At 38.7% G+C, this 22693-nt stretch overlaps 2 protein-coding genes across 2 annotated transcripts; one reads left to right on the forward strand and one right to left on the reverse strand.

Annotated features, from left to right (window-relative positions):
* Nucleotides 1-14326: 14326 nt before the first annotated feature.
* Nucleotides 14327-15698, forward strand: BDR25DRAFT_341582 (ankyrin; the record flags this gene model as incomplete). The annotated part of the gene is made up of 2 exons (XM_033693616.1): nucleotides 14327-14456; nucleotides 14516-15698. 2 exons carry the CDS (start codon nucleotides 14327-14329, stop codon nucleotides 15682-15684), a joined length of 1299 nt encoding a protein of 432 aa, XP_033549519.1. The 3' UTR covers nucleotides 15685-15698.
* Nucleotides 15699-16288: 590 nt separating this feature from the next.
* BDR25DRAFT_283189 (beta subunit of fatty acid synthase) lies at nucleotides 16289-22195 on the reverse strand (the record flags this gene model as incomplete). The annotated part of the gene is made up of 2 exons (XM_033688029.1): nucleotides 16289-16912; nucleotides 16970-22195. The coding sequence occupies 2 exons, from the start codon at nucleotides 22193-22195 to the stop codon at nucleotides 16412-16414; spliced, it is 5727 nt and encodes a 1908-aa protein (XP_033549520.1). The 3' UTR covers nucleotides 16289-16411.
* Between the last annotated feature and the right edge of the window lie 498 nt (nucleotides 22196-22693).

Raw genomic sequence — 22693 nt, forward strand, 5'->3', positions numbered from 1 at the left:
ATATAAACTAGCCTAGTATGTTTATATAAACTAGCCTAGTATGTTTATATAAACTAGCCTAGTATGTTTATATAAACTAGCCTAGTATGTTTATAAAGCGTTATTTAGAGCTTAAAGTAATGTTTAAGTGTAAGTATAACTATAAGAGAGCTTTTTATAAAAGTTCTAGAGTAATTTAGAGCAGGTTTAGCCTTATAGAGAATATTAAAGCTAAGTATAGTATCTAGAATAATAACACATATAACTTTAGCAAAATAAGGTTTATAATTAGTTAAATATCTTTTAACTATACTTGCACTTAAAACTTTACTTTAAGCTTTAAATAACGCTTTACAAACATACTAGGCTAGTTTATGCAAACATAGCCTAGATTATGCTTAGCGCGCAAAAAATTAGCTATATTAGCTATAAATGATATCTAAGGGGAAATTCCTTGCGCATATAGCTTAAGTATAGTCTTAATAATTACCTGCTTCTTTTTATTGCTTAGCCTTTATAATTTAGCTGTAGAATTAGCTTGTAAAGGTTATCTAGCGCTATAGTTATTTATTATCTTTTATAAAACCTTATATATAGCTATAGCATATTTCTTTAAGAGTTTTATGTCTTATTTAAAAGCTTAGAGTGTAACCTGTATCTAATATTCTTTTAGCGCGTCTAAGTAGTGTTGTAGGGAATGCATTAGTGTAAAAAGAGTAGTTTAGTAGAGTCTTAGTAAAAGTAAGCAACTTAAGTGTGTGAGCAACTTGCCTGTAAAGTACGTTATAAGATTAAAATTACTTTTATATAAAGCTACTTTTTAGAATTTATTTAAAAAGAAATGTAGTATAATAGCTTACTTAAGTTTATAAACACTTAGCTAAAGTTTAAGCGCGCTATATATAACACTAAAACTATTACTTACTTTAAGTAAGCTTTAATAACATTTTAGGCTAGCTCTAAAAACACTTTAACTTAAAAAAAAAGTAGTTTTACTCTACCTTAAACTTTTAATAAAGGTAAAAAGATAAAAGATAAAACTAGAAGCTTATAAGCTAATTACTAAGTAACTAATAGTTTTTAGTATAAAAGACTAATACTACTGCAATAACATCTTAAGAGACTACTAATAAACATAAGCTTTACTAGAAGAACTAATTTAACTAGAAAAGTAATAATAGCATAAAAAAAAGAAGCTCTAGTTGTAAATCTTACACACTTATAACTAAAGCCTAAATTAAATAGTAAACAGCTTTATATTATAGTTAAAATGCAGCTAAAACTTTCTAATAGTACATTAACTATTCTTTACAGCCTTTATAACATAGGTGCTAAGTTAAACCTAATAAACACTAGCATTATTTAAGAATATAGCCTCTTATATAAGCACTACTATAAGAAGCCTTACATAAGCTTTATTAATAATTACTAATTATAATTAGAATTACTATATAATCTTTCCCTTGTCTATATAGACAGTAGGGGTACTAATAAAGAAGTTAGCCTTTAGAGATTCTAGTTAGCTAATTTCTTAAGTTATAACTTAATTTTAAAGTACTTTTAGCTATAAAAAGCTAACCTTAAAATCTATTTTAAAGATAGTATATTTAAGTAGTAAAAAAGTAATAATAGTAAAATTTAGTTAGTACTTATTAAAAAGCTTTTAAAGAACCACAGTCTTAAAAAAACTACATATATACTTTACTCTACCTCTTATACTATTTAACTAATAAGTAATAATGTTAGAAAAAAAGCCCTCTTAGAGAAACTGCTTTAGGGACACCTTAAACCTACCCTATAAGCCTCTAGGCCTAGTAGCAATATAGTGTAGAACATAGAGTACTTTTATTATTAAGGGCTACTTTAGTTAAAGAATTACATACTTAAGATCTAAAAGTATTTTTAAAAGTATGTTAAGATGTTTTTAAAGCTTTTATAGCTTTTTAAAGATATAGCCTATTATGTAGTAGCTAGTATCTATAATAAAGGGTACTACTAGGCTACACTGCCTGCAAGTGTTGCCTAGGTACTTTTTAATAATAGTAATAAGTATCTAAGCACTAATAATGCTAACAACACTTTAGACTTTAAAAAACTTGCGCATGTTCTTTTTAAGTTCTACTTTTAGTAGTATACTTTTAGTAAACATTATATAAATATTTTTAAGCTAAACAGTAAGCATAATTATACTATAAAAATTAAAAAGAGAAAGAAGATTCTAAACCTCCCTATCTATAACCTCTTCTGCTACAAACTAAATATCCTGCAGAAATACCTTAATGCAGCCTAGAAGAAGAGTTAGATACGCTTAAGCAGGTTACCTATAAGTGCTCTTATTTTTTTTATTCTAAAACTAAATAAGACACTATAACTTTATGTTAACTATTAAGGTTTTAATAAAATTATAATTAAAAACTAATACTTTATCTTACTTATAAGTAAGATGTTAGATTACTTTATTAAAAGCTAAAGTTTTTATAAAGCTTAACTTTTACAACGCCTACTATAGGCTTTGCATTAAAAAAAAAGGATAAGTAAAAGACTACCTTTAAAACGCAGTATAGGTATTTTAAGTACTTTATTATGCCCTTTAGCCTAGCTAATGCCCTAGCTACCTTTTAGTCCTATATCTATAGAGCTTTAGAAGGCTTATTAGATAGAACTTATGTTATCTACTTAAATAACATCTTTATTTACTTTAAAAATAAAGAGGACTATAAGTAATATATCTTTAAAGTTTTTAATTAACTAGTAAAATAAAAACTATACTAACGTACCTAACAGGTTGGCTGGCTACACGGGTTAGCCGGCTACTTTTGCTAAGCCCCTACTAAAACCACTCTATTCTCTCGCAAAACAGCCCACTTTAGCCCTATATAAAGCAATATAACATAAGATATTATTTAGAGTCTACTTTTACTACTTACTTATATATACGTAAGTTATGCCTAGTCTAATTGCACTGCCTATATTGCCTTTAACTTAGCTTACTTTCTTTAGCGTGCACCTGCGTCTTTAGCTTCTTCCTATTACTACGCGCTTTAAACTCCTTTAGAGCAGTTAGATAAGCCCTATTTTTAACTATTAAGGTCTTTTCTGCCTAAATCTACTTTCTTTTATGTAATTTATGTTATGTAGTAGCTTTATTTGCTGCTTAAAGCTCTGTAATCTTATAGCCTACTTTATTATGTTAATGCTTTAGATAACTATTATCTACTTTTTATTACTTTACTATATTACCTTTAGCTGTCTTTATCTCTTTAAAGCTGTAACAACTGCTTTAGTTAATATCTAGCCTATTATAAAGCTTAACTTATTAAAGTTATATGTGTCTTTATTTTAGATACTATACTTAGCTTTTATGCTAGCTACTAGGCAAAACTAGCTCTAGATAACCTTTAGATCCTTATAAAGTGCTCTCTTATAATTATACTTATAATTAAACTTTATTATAAACTTAGGGCAGTGCTTAACCTACATACTAGGCTAGTTTAAGCTAACTTAGCCTAGATTGCGCTCTACAGGTAAGGAATTAGCTATATTAGCTATAGCTGTAAGCCTAGAAGGAAATCTGCGTGTACTAAGTTTAAGTATATACTTAACAACTACCTTCTTTTTAAGCTTAGTTAGATTCCTTAATTTAAGCTAGCATTCTGCTTGTAAAGGCTGTCTAGCGCGTTAATTACTTAGTGTTATGTAAGAGACATTATAAATAGCTGCAGCGCGTTGCAAGAAGAGTTTTAAGTCTTATTTAAAAGCCTAAAGAGCAAGCTATATCTAACGTTCTTTAGAAGATTTAATCTAGTGTTGTTGTTAAAGCATTATGTAGATAGGTAGAGTTTAGTAGGGGCTTAGCAAAAGTAGCTAGCTAACCTGTGTAGCTGGCTAACCTGTTAGGTACGTTATAAAGTATTTAAATCTTTTTTTAAAACAAAGTCTATTAAATTTCTAAGCTTTATAGTTACACTAAAAGGTGTAGTAATAAACTTATTATGCGTTTAGATAATTAAAAAATAGCCTAAGCTAAAAAGCTTTAAGAACATCTAGGTATTTCTAAGCTTTATAAACTTTTATTAAAGATTTATCTATAATTACTTAAAGATTATACACTTACTAGTAGATTATATAATAGCTGCGCAAGCTCTAAGTCTGCTCTATAAAGGCTCTAACTTAAAAAAGAAGAAGAAGAAGGTAAAGCAGAATTATAAAGGTTTTATAAAGTAGTACTAGGAATAGTTCTAGCCTAAAAAGGCCTATAACACTTTTCTAACTTTTTAGTTAAAATTTATAAATGCTTTAGTCTTTTAGCACTTTAATTTATTAAAGCTAGTAATAATTATTATAAACACTTTTAAGTTTACTATAGTAGTAATACTTCTCTAGCCTTAGTTTTTTAAGCTAGTAGTAAATTACTACTAAAGACTTATAGCCTTTTAAAGCTGTAAGCTAAGCAGCCTATAACTCTATTAGCATACGCATAATAAGAAGTTATGCGTAATTATAAAGAGCTTTAAACATTAAAGGCACTACTTAGAGTATGCTTTAAGCATAATTTAGGTACTCTCTAATTATAATAATCTATGCTATTTTATAATAATAAAAAAGCTCTCTTCTAAGTAAGCCTACTAAGTAAAAGAGCTAGCGTAGTTTAATTTTAAAATTAAATATAAGCTAGGTTTAAAAAACCTAGCTAACAAACTATCTAAAAGACTTAATTACATAAAAAAAGTTTTTTTAAAAAAAGTAAAATTATAATAAAACGCAATGCTTTTAACTTTATAGTAAAAGCTTTAAGTGTAGATAATTAAACATCTACAGCTTATTACACTAGTTAGGCAGCATGTAGTATAACTTCTTCTAACAGCAACCTAGCAAGGTGCTATACTATACCTAGGGAACACTTAAATTAACCTAACATAATGTTAACTATTAGAGGTACACCTCTATTAACCTAACCTATTGTTTCTATAGACTATAGCAGTTATAAGGTAGTTAATTCTAAAGTGCTGTAGGTTCTTTATAAGAAACCTATAATGCAATAATAAACTTAAAATGTTATAAAGGAGTTTCTTTATTACTTTTATATTTATAAAATGTTATTACTAAACTATCTTACTATTTATTATAGCTATGTAAAATAAAAACACTTATTCTTTAAAAGTCTTAGAACATCTTTTTAAGTATATTAAGTAAGTGCAAGAAAATAATATAGCTTATTAGTTAAATACACTCTTAATAATAAAAAAAGTAAGTAAGGTAAAAAAAAAAAAGCACCTCTTTTTAAAAGCATAACTCTATAAGTGTTTTATATTAACATAAAAGAGTGTAGATCTTAGATAATAAAGCTTTATATTAAAATATTTTAATAAAGAACTATAATAACTTTATAAAGAAGCATTATAGTGTTAAAAAGACTATAGACCTTCTTAAAAGAAAATACTACTAGCTGTACTTTTACTATAACATTTACAAGTACGTTGCAAGGTGCGCACTATGCTAGCTAAATAAGATTTAGTAGTATATGCTTTAAAAGTTACTAAAACTTTTACTTTTACTTACTTTTTTATAAAGGTACTACTTACTAGACTTTATTACTAACTTACTAAAATTAAAAGACTTTATAAGTAGTACTTATAACTTAATTTTAGTACTTATTAACTACTTTTTAAAGTATGTCTAGTACCTTTCTGTTACTAAAACTATTATAGTAAAAAAACTAGCTACTCTTCTAAAAAAAGTAATTCTTTATAAAGATAAAACTGCTAGATACTTTTATTTTTAACTATAGTTTAATCTTTACTAGTTAGTTTTAGTTAGACATCTACTTTTACTTAAAGATTAACTACTAGCTTAGTATAGCTTTTTATTCTTAAACTAATAAGTAAACTAAGTATTAAAATTAAGAATTAAAGTTATTTTTATAGTTATACTTAAACTACTAGTAGAATAATTAGTGCAAGCTGCTACTATACATAGAGTATGCTTACAACTCTAAGAAACACTTCTTCTATAGTAAATGTCTAATACGCGTAGTGTATAGAGTTACCCTAAAAAGCTTTAATAAAGTTAAAAATAATTATTAGCTTAAGCGCTTACTTTAAGTATAAAATAAGTCTAGAAAGGCACTAGCCTTATAAAACTAAGTAGTTACTTATCTTTTAAGATAAAATAAGTAATAAGAAACTACGCGATTATACCTTAAGTAAGTGCAGCAGCACTAGGTTAAATAGTATAACATTAAGTATTTAAAAAAACACTTTAGTATAAAAGATTAAGTTATTCTAAAGTTAAAGCACATTAAAACATAGTGTCTATTAAAAAAGCTTAATGTAATATACTTAAAACCTTTTAAAGTACTTAAAAAAATTAAAAAGCTAGTATACTAGCTAGACTTACTATAATTAATGTAAAAAATTTATTCTGTCTTTTATGTTTTACTGCTAAAGTAATAAAATAAACTTTTTTAAGAAAAGCTTTTCTAGCCTAGGCCTATACATGTTCTAAAGACAGATAGTAAAGACTACTATAAAGTTAAAAAAATTCTTAAACATAAAGATTTAAAGGTAGAATAATAGTTTTTTATAAAGTAGCTTAAGTAGCTTTTTGTAACGGCGCAGGCAAGACAATAGGTCCGAATGCGGTGGGAATCCACTCAGAGGCATATAGGAGTGCGTGGGGACTCTGAACCTGGGAATGCCATTAACACCTATAGGCCTTGTACAAAAGGATATTAGAAAACTACTAAGCTAGCTACAGGGCAAGGTGCGACTAAATACATAAAGGAATAAGGGTAACAGTAGAGGGCAGAGCAGAGTTAGGGCCAGGTTGAGTCAGGGTTAAGCTAGGGTTGGAGCTGATACAGGGACCCTTCGGATGGGTTCTAGGCGACCTGAGATGGAACAAGAATTGTTACACTACCCCCCCCCTCTGTAGACTAATAGTCTCTATTAGTAGTACTTATAGTACAAAGTATTGCTGTTATGTCCTCTGCCTTAAACTAAAACTAGTCTAATTTAGCTAGGTGTCCTTGCTCTAAAATATTCCTTTGTAATGCTAGCAGTGTCCTCTAACTAAACGCCATGCGTGCGCGCTAGCTCTATTAGTAATCTGTATTAATGTCTAGCCTGTTAAGAATTAAGGTTTACTATTATTCTTTGCTATCTGTGCAGTTATTAATTTTAGGCGTGCGTTTAGTAAGGTAGCATTAGGTATTATTAGAGTGCCTAAAAGGTCTCTTGCTATTAGAGTAGTAGAGGTGATTTAAGGCATTATTAGGGGTGATTTAGTGGTTGACGAGGTCTGTTAGAACAGATTGCTATAGTTTAGCTCTAAATCAGGTAGGTTTAGCTTTAGGTCCTACAGAGGCGGGTTTAGCTGTTAATAGAGTGGTGGTTAGTAGTTAAAAGTTAGGCATTAGTAGTTGTCTCTAATCCTAATAGGTTATTAGTAGTCTTTAAGTTTCTACCTTAGCGTATTCTTTGCAACTTTTCTAAAGGCAATCTTAATTGCATAGAGATAGAAAGTTCTAAACTTAAAGGCTTTAGTTAACTAGAGGTTAATAAGATCTAGTCTATAAACTAAATAGTTTAATATAACAGTGTGTAAGTATTATAACCTAAACTAAATTAGACGCGTCTTAGGCTTAGACATAGTTAAACAAACAATTAGTGTAATATTATACAAGGCTGTTACTAGCAAAAGCAAGTTTTCTAATATAATGTAACAGCGCAGGCAAGACAATAGGTCTAAATGCAGAGGGAATCCACTTAGAGGCATATAGAAGTGCGTGGAGACTCTAAACCTAGGAATGCTATTAACACCTATAGGCCTTGTATAAAAAGATATTAGAAAACTACTAAGCTAGCTACAGAGCAAGGTGCAACTAAATACATAAGAGAATAGAGGTAACAGCAGGGGGCAGGGCAGAGTTAGGGCCAGGTTGAGTCAGGGTCAAGCCAGGGTCGGAGCTGATACAGGGACCCTTCGGATGGGTTCTAGGCGACCTGAGATGGAACGAGAATTGTTACACTTTTTAAAGACTCTACTTAAAAACTTAAAAAACACTTTAATAACTATAAAAAAGTTTTTTAAAATTATTAGCTTACTTTTTATAATATATTAAAATAGAAGTAATAGCTAAACACTACATTTATAGGTACCTTCTAGAGTATAACTACACTAACTTTAGCACTTATAGTAAAACCTAATGTAATCTAAACTTTATAACATAAAAATTACTAAAAAAAGTTAGCATATAAATAATAAAAAAATAAAGTAATAACTTACACTTTTTACTATAAAATTTTAACTTTATGCAGCTTATAAGGTTATAACCTAGAGTGTAGTAAGAATGTCTATATTAAAGGTACTATCTAGGGCCACACTAGACCTAGAGAGGTTCTAAGTAAAGTCTAGACTAGGTATTATCTATATATATAATAAGAATATTCTAAAAATTCTTAAAAAACATTACTAGCTACTTTTTTAGTAAAATAAAAGTTTTATATACTTTTAATTTATTTATGCTATACTAAACTACTAGTTTATAACTAGCAAGCTTACCTTCTTAGCAGCAGGTATATTTAGCCTATAGTAGTACTACTGTTTCTTCTAGTTAGTTATGTAGCTATTCTTAAAAAAAATTACTTTAAACTTAGACTAAATAATAGTATTATTTAAATAATTTTTACTAATGCTACTAAAACTACTTTAAAGTAAAGTTAGCTATAATTTAAATAACTTATAATACTAAGATATACTTTATACTGCTTATAGTTATGTTTCTAGAAAACCTAATACTACTAGGCATACTTTACTAGCGTAAAACCCTTAGTCTTACGCTTTAGCTACTAGAAGTATACATTAATATACTTTCTAAGGGCTAGCGTATATAAAAAAACATCCTCTTAATAGTAAAGCTAAGCTTTAGTGTCTAGGTTAAGTTTTTAACTTAGGTTACTTATAGTTTTAATAGTGCACTTATTATAGTTAAAAGCTTAGTTAATATAGTACTAAAAAATATTTTTAGCGCAGTAAAAGTAAGAGTTAAGCTGTACAAAGTTAGCATAAACTTAAAAAGCTTTAAAGACACTTACTTTTATATAGCTACTTACCTTCTTATTAGCACAGCTTTTATAAACACTAAATAGTGTACTTTTTAAGCCTACACTAGTATTTATAGCTATATAAAAATTAAAAGCTAAAGGCTTTTTACCTCTTTTTTTAGACAATAGCGCAGCAACATAGCTATAGCACTATTTCTAAATAAGTAGCAGCTAAGGCTTTAAGTAAGGCAGAAGCTTATAGATATGCATAGAAATCTCCTTTTTAAAGCACTAAGTAAAAGATGTAATAAGAATAGTAAAAAAAAATAAAGTTATAGCTAAAAAAACTAGTTAAAAAAAGCTAAAGTAAAAGTAAAAAAAAAAAAGTTAAAAATAGTAAAAATAGTGTTTATACTTAAACTTACACTTACTTTCTTTACTTTATATAAAGTTTAAAGTTACTTTAAAGCCTTACTACTTATAACCTACTTAGTATAGAGTGTTAGAGAGATAAGAAAACATATAAATAGCTTAAAAAAACTACTACTTATGCTTATACTTAACTAACTAGAAAAGTAACTACTTTTAGTAAATAGTAACATATTAAAAGCATTATTCTTAAGCATTTTATACATAGAGATATCTTTAAAGCATTAATTTATTAGTACTTAAAAAAACTAGTAAAATAACTTACTTATATAAAACTATACTTTTTTATTTAGTACTTATAGCTCTAGACTAGAGTAGCTGTAGACTTAGTTTTAAAAGCTTTATAGTACTAACTTTAGAACTATTTTAGTAACTCTAAGCTATTTTAAATAAAATTATAATATTATAAGCTTACTAATAACTATGCTTTTAAAAGAAACTGCCTACATAAAAATAGTGCATTTATAAATGCCTTATAGTACTTATAAGTACTAAAACTAAAACTTTAAGACCTTTAAAAGCAAACCTTAACTAGATAGTAAAAAAAAAAAGTTATAATTTTAAGTTACTTTTATAGAAGTAAGCTTTTTAATTATAGACTATTTACTTTACTTAGCTTTTATAGGCTTATTAAGCTTAACCTAATAAGATAAAAACACTTTATATTAGTAGCTATAGCGCTAATAATAATATTCTAAATTACTTAATTATACTTCTTTAGACATAGTTTTCTTTTACTAAGGTTTTTTAAAGTTTAGTTACTAGTAATAAGTACTACCTAAGTATAACCTATACAGTCTCTACTGCAGGTCCGCCTAGGGCTAGTCTAAGTTACTATAATATCCTACCTATCTAATTACAAGATTAAGAACAACCTGCAGAAGAAGGGGGGCTATGTTACAGTTAACTTAGACATGCCTTAGACTCTCTCTAGAGAGCCCTTAGCTTAGCCTAGCATTAGGCACATAGCGTTCTGTCACGTGCCCTAGCACATATATATATCCTCTCACAAACCCCTAAGTCTTCTTAAGGATTCGTCTATTAATACTATCCTGTACCCCCTTCTGCGCTTCATGCTTTCTGCTTCACAGTGCTCTCACAGGCTGTAAGGCTAAGATGGCGCTTACGTGCAACAGGTATATATACTATCCTGTACGTAATAATTAACTGTTAGTTAATTATCCGCACCTTTTTAGTTGTATTAGCGCGCATATAAAAAAGTGTACTATTAGTAGCTACTATCTACTAGTTATTAATAGCTATAAAAGCTATAACTTACTTTATTTCTAGTAATACTATAAAGATAATAAAATTATTACTATTTATATACTTTTTTACTTATTACACTTTTTATAGCTACTTAATATAAGTTGTTTTACTTCTTTAAAAAAAGTGTATAGGCGCTAAGCTAAAATCCTTATACACAACTAAATTACTTATATTATAAAAATAAAGTTTTTACTATACTTTAAAGCAGCTTATAATGCTATAATTACTTTTAGTAATATCTAAAAAAAAGTTTTAAGGCGCTAAATTAGTTTCCTTTAACTTGTAATAAGTTATAATAGGCTTTAATGTAAAGTTGCGCACTTTATTACTACTACTACGTATATATAATAAGCTCTAGTAGTTATAAACTCTAAGTAATACTCTAAAAGTTAGGTTATAATTAATGCTTATAAAAATAAAAATTTAGAAGTATATAAATAGTTTACTAAATTTTATAACGTATTCCACCACCGAACCTGCTAAACCACTAAACCTGACAAAATCTCTTAGCATTGCAAACACCACGTACAAAACTCTAATTTTATTCACAACTAAATAGAGAACCTACGTACAACGTGCCTACATCTAATTCTAGTGCTTCTTCTTTATCCTTTTTACATGTACAAGCGTTGTGCCTAGTCTCTCTACAGTTCCTACAGCGCTGCAGAGCTAGTTAGGCTCTTTCTTAATTACTACTACTACAAGCCTTCTTTAACTGCTAAGCTACTATAAACGCCTTAGCAGCTACCTACGCTGCTGCAGTCTTATACTCTATTATGCTACCTTACTAGATCTGCTTTCTTTTACGCCTCTTGCGCTTAGTTATGTTTACTAATTACTCTTTAAGCTCTTATACACGCGCCTTTATAAGTATATTTCTATATAGCATTTTCTTAGCTTCTTTTACAAGCTGTAAAAAGCTTTCTTATGCTGTTATTAGTAATTATATAAAAGAATTATATATAAGCTTTAATTATAATCTAAATTTATATAAATTGCTTAGGGTCTTTAATTGCTATAGCGTTTCTAGTAGAGGTCCTAGTAGTAGGGTACACAGCTGCATGTTAAGACAATTAAGGACTACTTATGCGTTAATAAGAACTAGTCTAGATGCTTTAAAAGCCTTTTTATAGTTATTATACATAAAAACGTCTAAAAATGTGTTTTTAAAGGCTAAAAAAAAGCATTCTTTATTAATATGCTACACATGTTAGCGTGCTAAGTCTTATACACACTAAGAGTACTTAAGCTTTAATAGCAAGAAGCACACTACATTAAGTAGCTAGAGGATATGCAATAAATGCGTAAGTATATAGAGTGTAAAGATCTTTTATATAAAGCAATAATTTTTAAAATTCTAGTTTAGGTAGCTCTTATAGCTATCTAGTATAAGCAGCTTATATACTCCTACCTAACATGTTTTTATATGCTTATTAAAGTGCTTTAACTACTTAAGACTAAGTGTGTTATTTGTCTAGCTATTCTTAGAAACTAATAGCTTTTAATTATATAGTATTAATATCTTCTTATACTAGGCAGAGATGTAGACGCGTCCTTTGTAGATAATAAATAGCAGAGTAGTGTAGCTAGCAGCGCAAATGCTCTAGATTATAGTAACCTATTCTTAGTTACCTAGCTATGTAAGAATAAGCCTTATACATCTTTCTAAACTTATAATAACTTTTATAGTGCTAATTATGCCTATTTAGAAGCTAGTCTTATTAAAGTTATAGATATTATTATTATAAATACTATATTTTACTATTATGTTTTATATAAGCTTAAACTACTTTATAATTAACTTTAGGTCTTCTTAGAGTATTCTCTAGCAGTTCTTTACTTAATTAAACGCTATTTTAAGCTTCTTTATACAAGACATAAACTGTGTAAGCTAGTTTATCTCTACTAGTGTCCTACTACGCGCAGCTAATAGTCTGTTTACTATATCTACTACTTTACACAGCTAGGGCGCAAATCCTTGTAAATTAAGGTTAAAGATATATTATATAATTATTTACTTTTTAGTTGTAGTAAGTTTCTAGTAATTTAGTTGTATAGTAAGTTAAAATGTAATTCTGTTAAGCTAAGCAGCAAGCTACTAATAAGGCACGTTAAAAGCTACTGCAGCTTATTATACACATTTAAATTAGCGTAAGCAGTAGGCCTAGAGCGCAAGGATAATTCTGCCTTCTTGCTAAGTTAGTATAGTCTTGTGTTGTTTAGACATTGCGTCTTGTATGTGGTGTTTGCAATGCTAAGAGATTTTGTTGGGTTCAGTGGTTTAGCGGGTTTGGTGGTGGAATACGTTAGTTAAAGTGTTTAAAAAAGTTTTTAAAAAAGTAGTAATAATTATGCATAAGCTAGTGTTAGTATAATAAAAAATTACTAAGCTTTAAGTAGTGTAAAGATAGGATAGTAAGTAGCATAGATAGCACTAAGAGCAAGCTTTTAGAGAAAGATAGAAGTGTATTATAAGAGAGATAAATTGCTGCTAAGCCTTACTTGTTAGGATTCATGCTTATATACAAAGCACAGGTCATACAACCTCTAAACAGGTTAGGTGAGGCGATACTAGCCTGTTCTAGAACATCTAGCCTTACAAGTAGCTAATAAAGCTGCTACATAACATAAATTACTAAAGAAAAGTAAATTAAAGTAGAAAAAACTTTAATAATTTAAAAAAGCCTACACTTAACAGCTTTAAAGAAGTTTAAAGCGCGTAGTAATAAAAAGAAAGTAAAGAAGCAAGTGTAAGCTAAAGTAGGTAAGCTATTCTAAAGGCGCTGCAGCTAGTGTAATTAGACTAGGTATAACATGTAAACATATAAGCAAGAAGCAAAAGTAGTATCTAAATAATATTCTAGGCTGTACTGTACTATATAGTGCTAGAGCAGGTTGTTATAGGCTATAATAGAGTTTGTTAGGGTGGGGTCTTGGCAAAAGTAAGCGACTCAGGTGTGTGAGCAACTCGCCTGTGAAGTACGTTATCTTTTAAAGAGCCTTATACATAACTATAGCATGTTGCTTTAAAAGTGTTATGTTTTATTTAAAAGCCTAAAGTGTAAGCTGTATCTAACACCCTTTTAGCGCGCCTAAGTAGTGTTGTTAGGAATGCATTAGTGTAGGAAGGGTGGCTTAGTAGGGTCTTAGCAAAAGTTAGCAACACAGGTGTGTGAGCAACTCGCCTGTGGTGTACGTTAGTCTTAGCAAAAGTAAGCAACTTAGGTGTGGAGCAACTCGCCCGTGGTGTACGTTACACGTTGCAGAATCTCTGCTGAGCCTCTCGGCCTTTTGTGATGAAACACACTAGGGACTTATTTGAAGTACCTTGGGGCTGTAGCATCTCTGCTGTGCCGTTTGAAAACTCGTGGGTGGAAGGCAACACGGGCTTACCAACGGTTGGATGGTGTGCCTCTGTGCCTGTGCCTCTGTGCCGGTGTCTCTGTGCCTCTGTGTCTCTGTGCCTCTGTGCCTCTGTGCCTCTGTGCCTCCTTGCCTCTTACGTGGCACTAAGTTAGTTATTATGAATATTAACGGCCCATAATTGATAAGACCGTCGTGGCACCCCCCTGGAAGGTTATTCTGATCTGGACCAGTCGATTGACATGGATGTCGACTGCATGCCTGCAACCAGTGATACCAAGGAGGCGGCAAAATCACCTGACGAGTGGAAGCACATTGCAGATTCGACGCAGCGCAAGAAGGTGCAGAACAGGAATGCGCAGAGAATATACCGTAAGTCAGATCCGAAGCTGCCTCGTCTTGACATTGGACTGGCACTGAAGGCGTGGCAGGACACAAGCTCAAGAGGCGCATCGCCGAATTGGAGCGAATCAACAGCAGGCTTGTGTCGCGCCAGACCACGTCCAGCCCGAGCCCTGTACCTGGGCCTGCCCTCACTGCAGCCTCGGGCTCGGGCTCGAGCTCGTCATGCGAACCCGACGACAACAACAACAACAACAACAACAACAACAACAACAACAACAACAACAACAACATCAACAATTACAACCTTTTCTCTCCCCCGTCGCCTCAGCAGACTGCTCCGTCTTCACTCAGCAACACCGCAACCACCGAGGACTGTACCTACTCCCCCCAAGCACTATGGCCCGACGATTCCATGGCCGCCTTGGACCAGCTGGCCGACGTGCACTGCCTGCTCAACCCCTCGACCCTACTCCCGGACAGCGCCATTCCCAGCCTCATGCTCGATTTCCCCGTTGAGCAGCCCGCGGCCTCTCCATACGACCTCTTCTCCACACAGCCATGCGCACCCTCTTCTCCCTCATATCCAGCGACGACGGCGGCGGCAGCGCCAACCGTGTCCCTCGACGACGGCCGAACCACGCTGCACCACGCCATAGAGCAGGACCGCCTATCAATGGTATCGATGCTGTTGGCCCAGCGCGCCGACGTGTTCGCCCAAAACGTGTGCGGTGCTGCCCATGGCAATGCGGCTGCCACCCGCCTGGTGCCCGCCGCGGCGACGGAACAGGCCCACGCAGACGACGAAGCGGGTGCGCAGACGCAGAAGATGAGGCCAGGCGTTGCCGTGGTGGGCGATGCAGGCGGCGCCACGCCACTACACTTGGCCGCGGCCGGCGGGCACGAAGGCGCCGTCGCTGTGCTGTTGGGCCTGCAGCACGCAGCCTCATCGTCACCGTCATGGTCGTCGTTCCCCTTTCCTGGCGCCGAGCACAAGGCCACGAGCGCTGTGGACATGCAGACGCCGCTCAGCGACCCCAACGCTGTCGACGCTAGCCGTCAGACACCACTGCATCTGGCCGCGGCGGCAGGCAGCGAGCCCGTTGTACAGCTGCTGTTAGATGCAGGTGCGGACATGCGATTCAAATCCGCCAACGGGTGGACGGCGCTGCATGTAGCCGGGTGGGCGGGACATGACGGCGTTGTCGCGCTGCTGTTGCGGCGCGGCGCAGATGTCGACTGCCGGGTCAAGAAGTGACTATGAGGAAAATCTAATGAAGCGTCGTTTCTGTATTGGTTGCCTTGCTCAAATACATTATTACGTCAGGTTGTACATGAGAGTTAGACCTTATTGAGCGTGCGATTTAGAACTTAATATACCCTTTTTATTTGTCGTATTCGTTTCCAATCAGGCAAGGCCCTTCGTGCTTCCATTCAGAAAAGGCCGTTCGTTAAGACGGTTTTTCTACTTATATGGACTAAACAGAGGCTAAGATGAAACCCTGTCTCTCGCCAACAGTCCAAACTAGCAAAGTTGCCTGGTACCTACTGTGTTCCTGATTACATACCCAGCTGTATACGGGATTGAGAACGTTACTACTAGACCTATATCAACACTGTTGATATCGAATAGTCGCCGTGTGTATGTACATGTCTACACTACGCCTTGATGATCCTTCGATCAGTTGCCATCGAACATGAAAAAGTACAACATCTCTATTCTACATCGTCTACTTCGAGCATAAACTTCGACTGGGGACGTAGTGGTTTTGGACGTGTAGCATTGTAGCATAAATAAGCATGGTAATGATACACATAAATTCCATGGACATCATGACGAAAAGACATGATACATAGTTAAAGTAGGATACATGATGCTATCTATCAAACGCCCCGCGCCTATGTATGCAAGGAATGACAAAGACTACAAGATTAACACACGAAAGTCTTACCTACCAGAAGACCAAAGCAAAAGAAAGAAAAATCTATACAACGCCAGCATCCCCACCAATCACCGGCCGCTCCGCCCCAACCCCAGGCTTCCACGCTTCCAACTCGTCCCAGCGCTCCAATATCCCCTCCATGACCCCCGACCCCGTCAGCTTCCACACATCCTCCAAGTAGCTGCGCGACACCTCAAACGGGCGCGCCGTCAAATTTGGCACGTAGCGCCCGCGTAGCTTCTCCACGTCGACTGCTCCGCGCCGGATGGAGCGCGAGAGGTGGTGCCGGAAGGGCGCGACGCCTGCGCGCAGGTATGAGCTGTGGAAGGGTACGTCGATACCTGGGAGCGGGATTGTGGCTTTTCCGCGCTCGAGGGGCGAGGTTGTTGGGGTGCTCTGCTGCTGTTGCTGGGAAAGGGCTGTGTCGATGACATGGTGGAAGAATGGCTGGTCTTGTTGCTGCTGGGCGAGGGTGCGAAGGCGGATGGAGCGGTCGGCGTGTGCTGAGTCGAGAATATCGCCTAGGCACTTGAGAGCGCGGTGCTGTGCAACAAAGTATCAGTCAGTGTGTCAGGACTCGGGTTTTGAGGCCGAACTTACCTGGCCAGCGCAGATGTATTGTTGACCTTCGACGTTATGATTCACTACTTCAAGCAATAGTGACGTGGCCGCCGCAATCTCTTGCACAAGAAGATTGAGCGTAGTGCCGTCGAAATCTGGCACACGGCTTGGATTCACCGCAACCATGGCGAAGTCTGAGCGTCCTGCTTTGTCTCGTTTGATACCGTACTGCATCGTGAGCCCACGGTAGAAGACGACCGACATCAATTCCTCGATGGCAGCGATGTCGACTACGGCGCTCAGTGCCGAATACTCGCCAAGTGAATGGCCGGCGAAATAGCTTTCGTCAGAGACTACGCCGCGGGCTTGCATGTCTCGGAAAGTAGCAATCTCCATCAGCGTCAGTGCCGGTTGCGTGAATTGCGTTGCAGAAAGGAGACCCCCTGGGCTCGAGAAGGTGAGGGAAGTCGAGGTCTCGTCAAGATCCGGGAACACCCGTCGCTTTGAAGACGTGCCATCAGGGGCAATGTCCAGGAAAGCAAGGTCCATATACTGCTGACGCACCTTCCGACCATGCTGGCCACCGAATCGAATAATGTGCTCCTTCGGATTATTCTTGACGATATCTGTAATCAGAAAGCCGTACTGGTTCCAAAAATGCTGGTCCGCTCGATCCCATACTTCGCGGGCTGCCTCGCTCGTGGCGTAGAGATCCATGCCCATGCCGACACGTTGGCTGCCTTGCCCTGTAAAGACAAATGCCGTCTTTTCAACTTCGACCTCTGCTTCGCCGGTGAGCACTGCCTCATCTGACTCCTCCTTCACCGCTTTGATCTTAATAATCTTGCGGCCGCGTTTCATGCCAACCTGTTCGCAGAGAACCTTGATCTTATCCCCCGGAAGAACCATTCCAAGAAATGAGCAGTGGAACGACTTGAACCTCGAATAGTCCGAAAAGCACAAATGACGCTCAACCAGAAGCCGGACACGTGCACTTGTTTGCATGCCGTGGGTAATGGTGCCCGGCAAACCAAGATACTGTGAGAGAGCTGGTGACAGATGGATGGGATTAAGGTCGCCGGATGCTACTGCATAGTCTCTGTTGGACGTCGGAACTTGAAGCATCAGTTCCTGGAGAGGAATCGGGTTGGCAAATGTGACTGGAGACTGTTCAAGTTGGCCGTGACGCTTGAGGTAGCTTAGTATGGGATTTCCCTTGGCCAATGCTCCTACGTGACGAACGGTTGCAACTTGAACACCTTCCCCAAGCGATATTAGGGCTTCCACATGTCCGGAAACGCTGATCTCGTCTGAAAGCTGATGTGTTTGCAGCTTGAAGATCAGCTTCGCGCCCACGTGTAGCATTTCAACGCAGGACTCGTCCAATTGTAACCAGTCTTTTGCAAGAAGCACTTGGAGTTGGCTCGCTGATTTGATCTGCAACTCAACAGGGGCGGCCTCTGCAATCCGGAAGCAGCATGCGTGGTCAGTATAGTTTCCACGGATAAGAAATTGGCTGCGGATCTCCATGACGATTTGACCTTCACGCAGAATGTGTGCCGTCACCTCAACCATCTTCCCAGATGCTTGTATGACGACTGCTGTGACGCGTGACCTTGTTTCCACAACGTCACCTTCTGCCAAAGGTCGGACTCCTGGAGTGACATGGAAGCCGTTAGAAAGGTGTACGAGGTTGAGCAAATCGCCAGCCAGGTCATGCGCGAGGAGAGGCTCAACAAGTGGTTTCCAGGCAGCTACCATGGCGTAATCCATCGGGGCTTGCAGATGGTCGCCCAAACGCATTTCAGGGCATTCCAAGGCCTGGTGGAACTGCTTCAAACTCTCGGAGGTGATTTTTTCTGGTGCTTGAAAAAGCTCGTCGCGAATGGAGTGTTTCTCCGTTGATCTTGTTCCGAGCCAAACCTGGCGGTAAAAATCCCGAATGCGTTCATTGCGGCCGTCCATTATCTCGTGTATCGGAGCGTAACCAGTTTCTGGGATGTAGCGAAATTTGAGTAAGAGTTCCGCGCTAACCTTGTCCGCCGAGAGGTTCCCAAGCATACGAAGTTCAATTATGTTGTCAGCAAAGAGCTCGACCTGAACATTCTGAACCGAATCATCCTGCACCCTGAAAAGGTGAACACGATTCAGATCGGCATCAGAAAACACTGTTCGCCCACCCTTGAGTATTCGTCGGATTGGGTTCTCGACCACGTGGCTGCCTTGCAGAAGCACGTTGCTGGTGAAGAAGGCTTGCCGCCAATCACCCAAGTTGCCAATGATTCCAGCTACTCGTCGTTCCAGGTAGTGCTTCTCAGGAAGGCCGAAGCACTCGACAAACGGCACATACTCTTGGATTTCGAGCAGCCTTTCAATGTAGCTATGATTAAGATTATCCAAGATATCTTTGATGGGCTCGTCAACCTTAGTTGAGTGGCGGACCGCGACGGGACCTTGTAGAATACAGACACGGCGCACGTCTTGATCGACGACAGATTCCAGATTCTCTGATTGCCAAAGGGAGTCCTTCTTGAACCATGTCTCAAAATGCTCATCCAGGACAGGGACGAATGGAACAGGCTTCTGCCCTTTCCGTCGGCACAAGGCAAGAAAGAACTGAACGTCTTGGTAACTCATGAGATGTGCGTTCATTGAGGGGAACTTAGCAAATAAACATTCTATGCAAGCCTCTGGATCATCTAGGTCGGCATGGCTTGGAATCGTAGGCGCCTGGGGGGTATGCGTAACGAAACGAGATGCAACGTGGTAAATGAAGTCGTGCACTAACGTTCGAAAAGACTCATCGAGCCATCCTTGTCGATGACGGACGTAGGTCAATGCAACTAACCTCAGAATAACTTCACCGTAGGTCATCTCATCAACGCCTACCGCTGTCCCCTTTGTTTTGCTCCATCCAAACCAGACTTTGTGAGAGTCGGCATTCAAACGGCTGATGATGTAATTCCGTTTCTCCTTGAGCACCTGCATCCTCTTGGACTTTTCCGAGATGTTAAAGACTGTCTTGTCCAGTTCAGCCCAAAGAAGCACACCATCAGTTGCCAGCTTGTGGATGGGTTCGCCCATCTCAGAGACGACAGTAATAACTCCGCCAGCAGGACCGTCGTAGGTCCTCGTCCACTCGGAGTCATCCACGCCCTGAGCCGCAACAATGGCATGTTTGACAGCTGGACTGGTTTGAGTCTCCTTCGCGACCATCACTCGGCTGCCGAGTAAAACACCATCGAAGGGCATCAAGGGAAGGTGTAACTTGCGCGACCATTCGCCGGTGAGGTAAGGGAAAGAACTGTCGACATCTCCCATGCCGCTGCCAGCAATGAGCACGATGTTTTTACATCTACGGATGGCGCCGTACATGCGCTTGATGGGCTCGTGAAAATCCTCGAATGAATGATGGCCACCCCCTCGTCCACCTGTCCATTGGAGAATGATGGGAAAGTGGGGGTTTGCTTTGGCGATTTCCAGGACCTTCTGTATGGCATTGAGGTTGCCAGGCTTGAAACTGATGTGTTTGAGACCAGGAAATGTTTGGATATAGCCATTCGCCACATCCAACGATGCCACGCCGGCGCCAAAGGTCAAGCCATCAATGGGAAGGCCCTCTTCGGAACTCAAGCGTTGGAGGAGGGGAATCTGCCAGCGCAGCGCCGCGGGGTTTGCGTAGATCAAGTTGCAGGTAATACCACGTCCTGAGGAGACCTTATCAGTCACCTTTCGAAGTGCGGCTTCAAGTGAAGTGGGATCATGATAACCACCAAGAGCGAATTCGATGTGGTACCCAGCATTCATCGTTGCCGCCACAAAGTCTACACTGCAGGTCGTGGGAGTCATTCCAGCGACCATGACAGGAGGCAGACCCAGCAGCCTGCTCATCTTGGTACTCACCATGGTGCGAGCACCCGCTGTGCGTATTATGCGAGGAGCGTACTGCTGTGCCCAAGAAGGCTCAACCACCAGATGTCTCTGTACAATTTCGGCTGTTCCTCCAAAGTTGAAACTCCGGCCGTTCAGCTCTGTGGCAAGAATTATACGGACTCCTTTGCCGTGGCTGATGGCATGCACAAGGCCGCCGGCGCCACTAGCGCCACGTCCAGGGCCGAAATCGAGCACATGGGTGGGGTTCGGAATGGAGCAGACAGGGGACCAATGTAGTGGTTCCTCGGTGACTAATCGAACGAGCTCGGGTACTATGTTCTGGCAACCGCGACTGCGCAGGTCTTCAGCTTCTGGAGTAGTTGTGTAAACGGCGCAGCCAAGGTCAGAACCACGTATCTCGACGCCCATCTCTTGTGCATCCCGGAGGATGATTGGGGTTGCTACAGCCAGGTAGCTGCTGTGAAAAGGAGCAGACACAGGAAGAAAGGTATTTGCGATTCGCGCTTTTCGTTTGTTGAATGGAACTCGGGCTTGATCGTCACCGGGCGAAGCTTTGAGAGGGCGCAAACAAACATTCAAGACATGCAGCGACATGGGAGGCCCGACCACGACAACATTTGTAGGACCATTGTGGAGGCCAATCTCAATGGCCTCGTGCGAAGGCAGTTGTGCATTCACTCGGGCCACTAGTGCTTCGATTTTGGAGAGCGGCAGATGGCGTACGCTCAGCATTGGGCTCGGGGATCCTTCTCCGTGGTCTTTAGCATCCTTCAGCAAGGTTGGAGGTAGGGAGACGAGCGAAAAGGCTTGTTGACAGCGCACACCCAAAGAGAGTAAAAGCGACAGCGCATTGGTGGAAAGGGAATGGAACGAGTCCCAATCTGAGGATGCAGCGACGAATGCGGCCACTACAAGACCTTGTGAATGGCCAGAGGCAGCAGAGAAAATGTTGATAAGCTGGGAAGGTTCTAATCCCGTTATACGGGAGACTGCATAGAAACAGGTGAGCTGCAAGAGGCCGACGAGCGGGAAGCTCACTGGGGCAGAGATGAGATAGGAAGCGTCGGGTCGTGCCTCAGGGTCGGACTGGGTGATCCAACGCAAAATATCGAGGCCATTGGGATAATAGGTGCGGAACTCATCCCGGTTGGCCAGATTCTGGAGATGGGCTGTGGCGCGCCAGAGCAGCGGGGCGACCAGCGGCTGATAGAGCTGATGTAGCGTCTGGAGAGTGTCCAGACAGGTATCATGGCCCTGGCCGCCGAAGATGGCCAATATTCGTGCCCTGCCTTGACCGGCAGCGTCCAATAGCGCCGAGCTCGGTGAAGCGCGATGAGGCCACGGTGAGTCTAGGACATGGGAAACGCGCATCATGGTGGAGACGAGCGTGGTCTTGTCAGCAGGCTCCCCGGGCAAGGCTGCAACAACGGAGAGCACATGCTCGCCGCCGCCGCAGAAGTCGCGTTCGAAGGCAGACTGCACGGCAGCGAGAAGTGCAACGAGGGCATCTCGGTCGTCACAGTCGCTGTCGTATCCGCAATCCAGGGCGTCGATTCGGCCGAGGAGAAAAGCGGCGAATTGAACCAGCAGCGTTGCCGCGTCGGCGTCGGCGGGCGCATCGGAGCGGGCGAGAAAGTCGAGGCGGAGAGTCTTGGCGAGGCGGCGGAGTGCTGGCGAGAGGTGGAGCGGCAGGCGAAGCGGAAGGCACGTGACCTTGGGTGGTGCATATTCGAGCACCGATGCACTACTGCACACGGTGCCAGCAGTGGAGCTGGACTGGTCCGAGTCGTCAGTACTACTGGAGTTGTCTGAACTAGAGGAATTCATCGAACGCATGGCATGTAGAAAGTGCATGCTGGCTTGGGCGGC

The sequence above is a fragment of the Lindgomyces ingoldianus genome (assembly GCF_010093535.1).
Source record: "Lindgomyces ingoldianus strain ATCC 200398 unplaced genomic scaffold BDR25scaffold_10, whole genome shotgun sequence".
Taxonomy (NCBI): domain Eukaryota; kingdom Fungi; phylum Ascomycota; class Dothideomycetes; order Pleosporales; family Lindgomycetaceae; genus Lindgomyces; species Lindgomyces ingoldianus.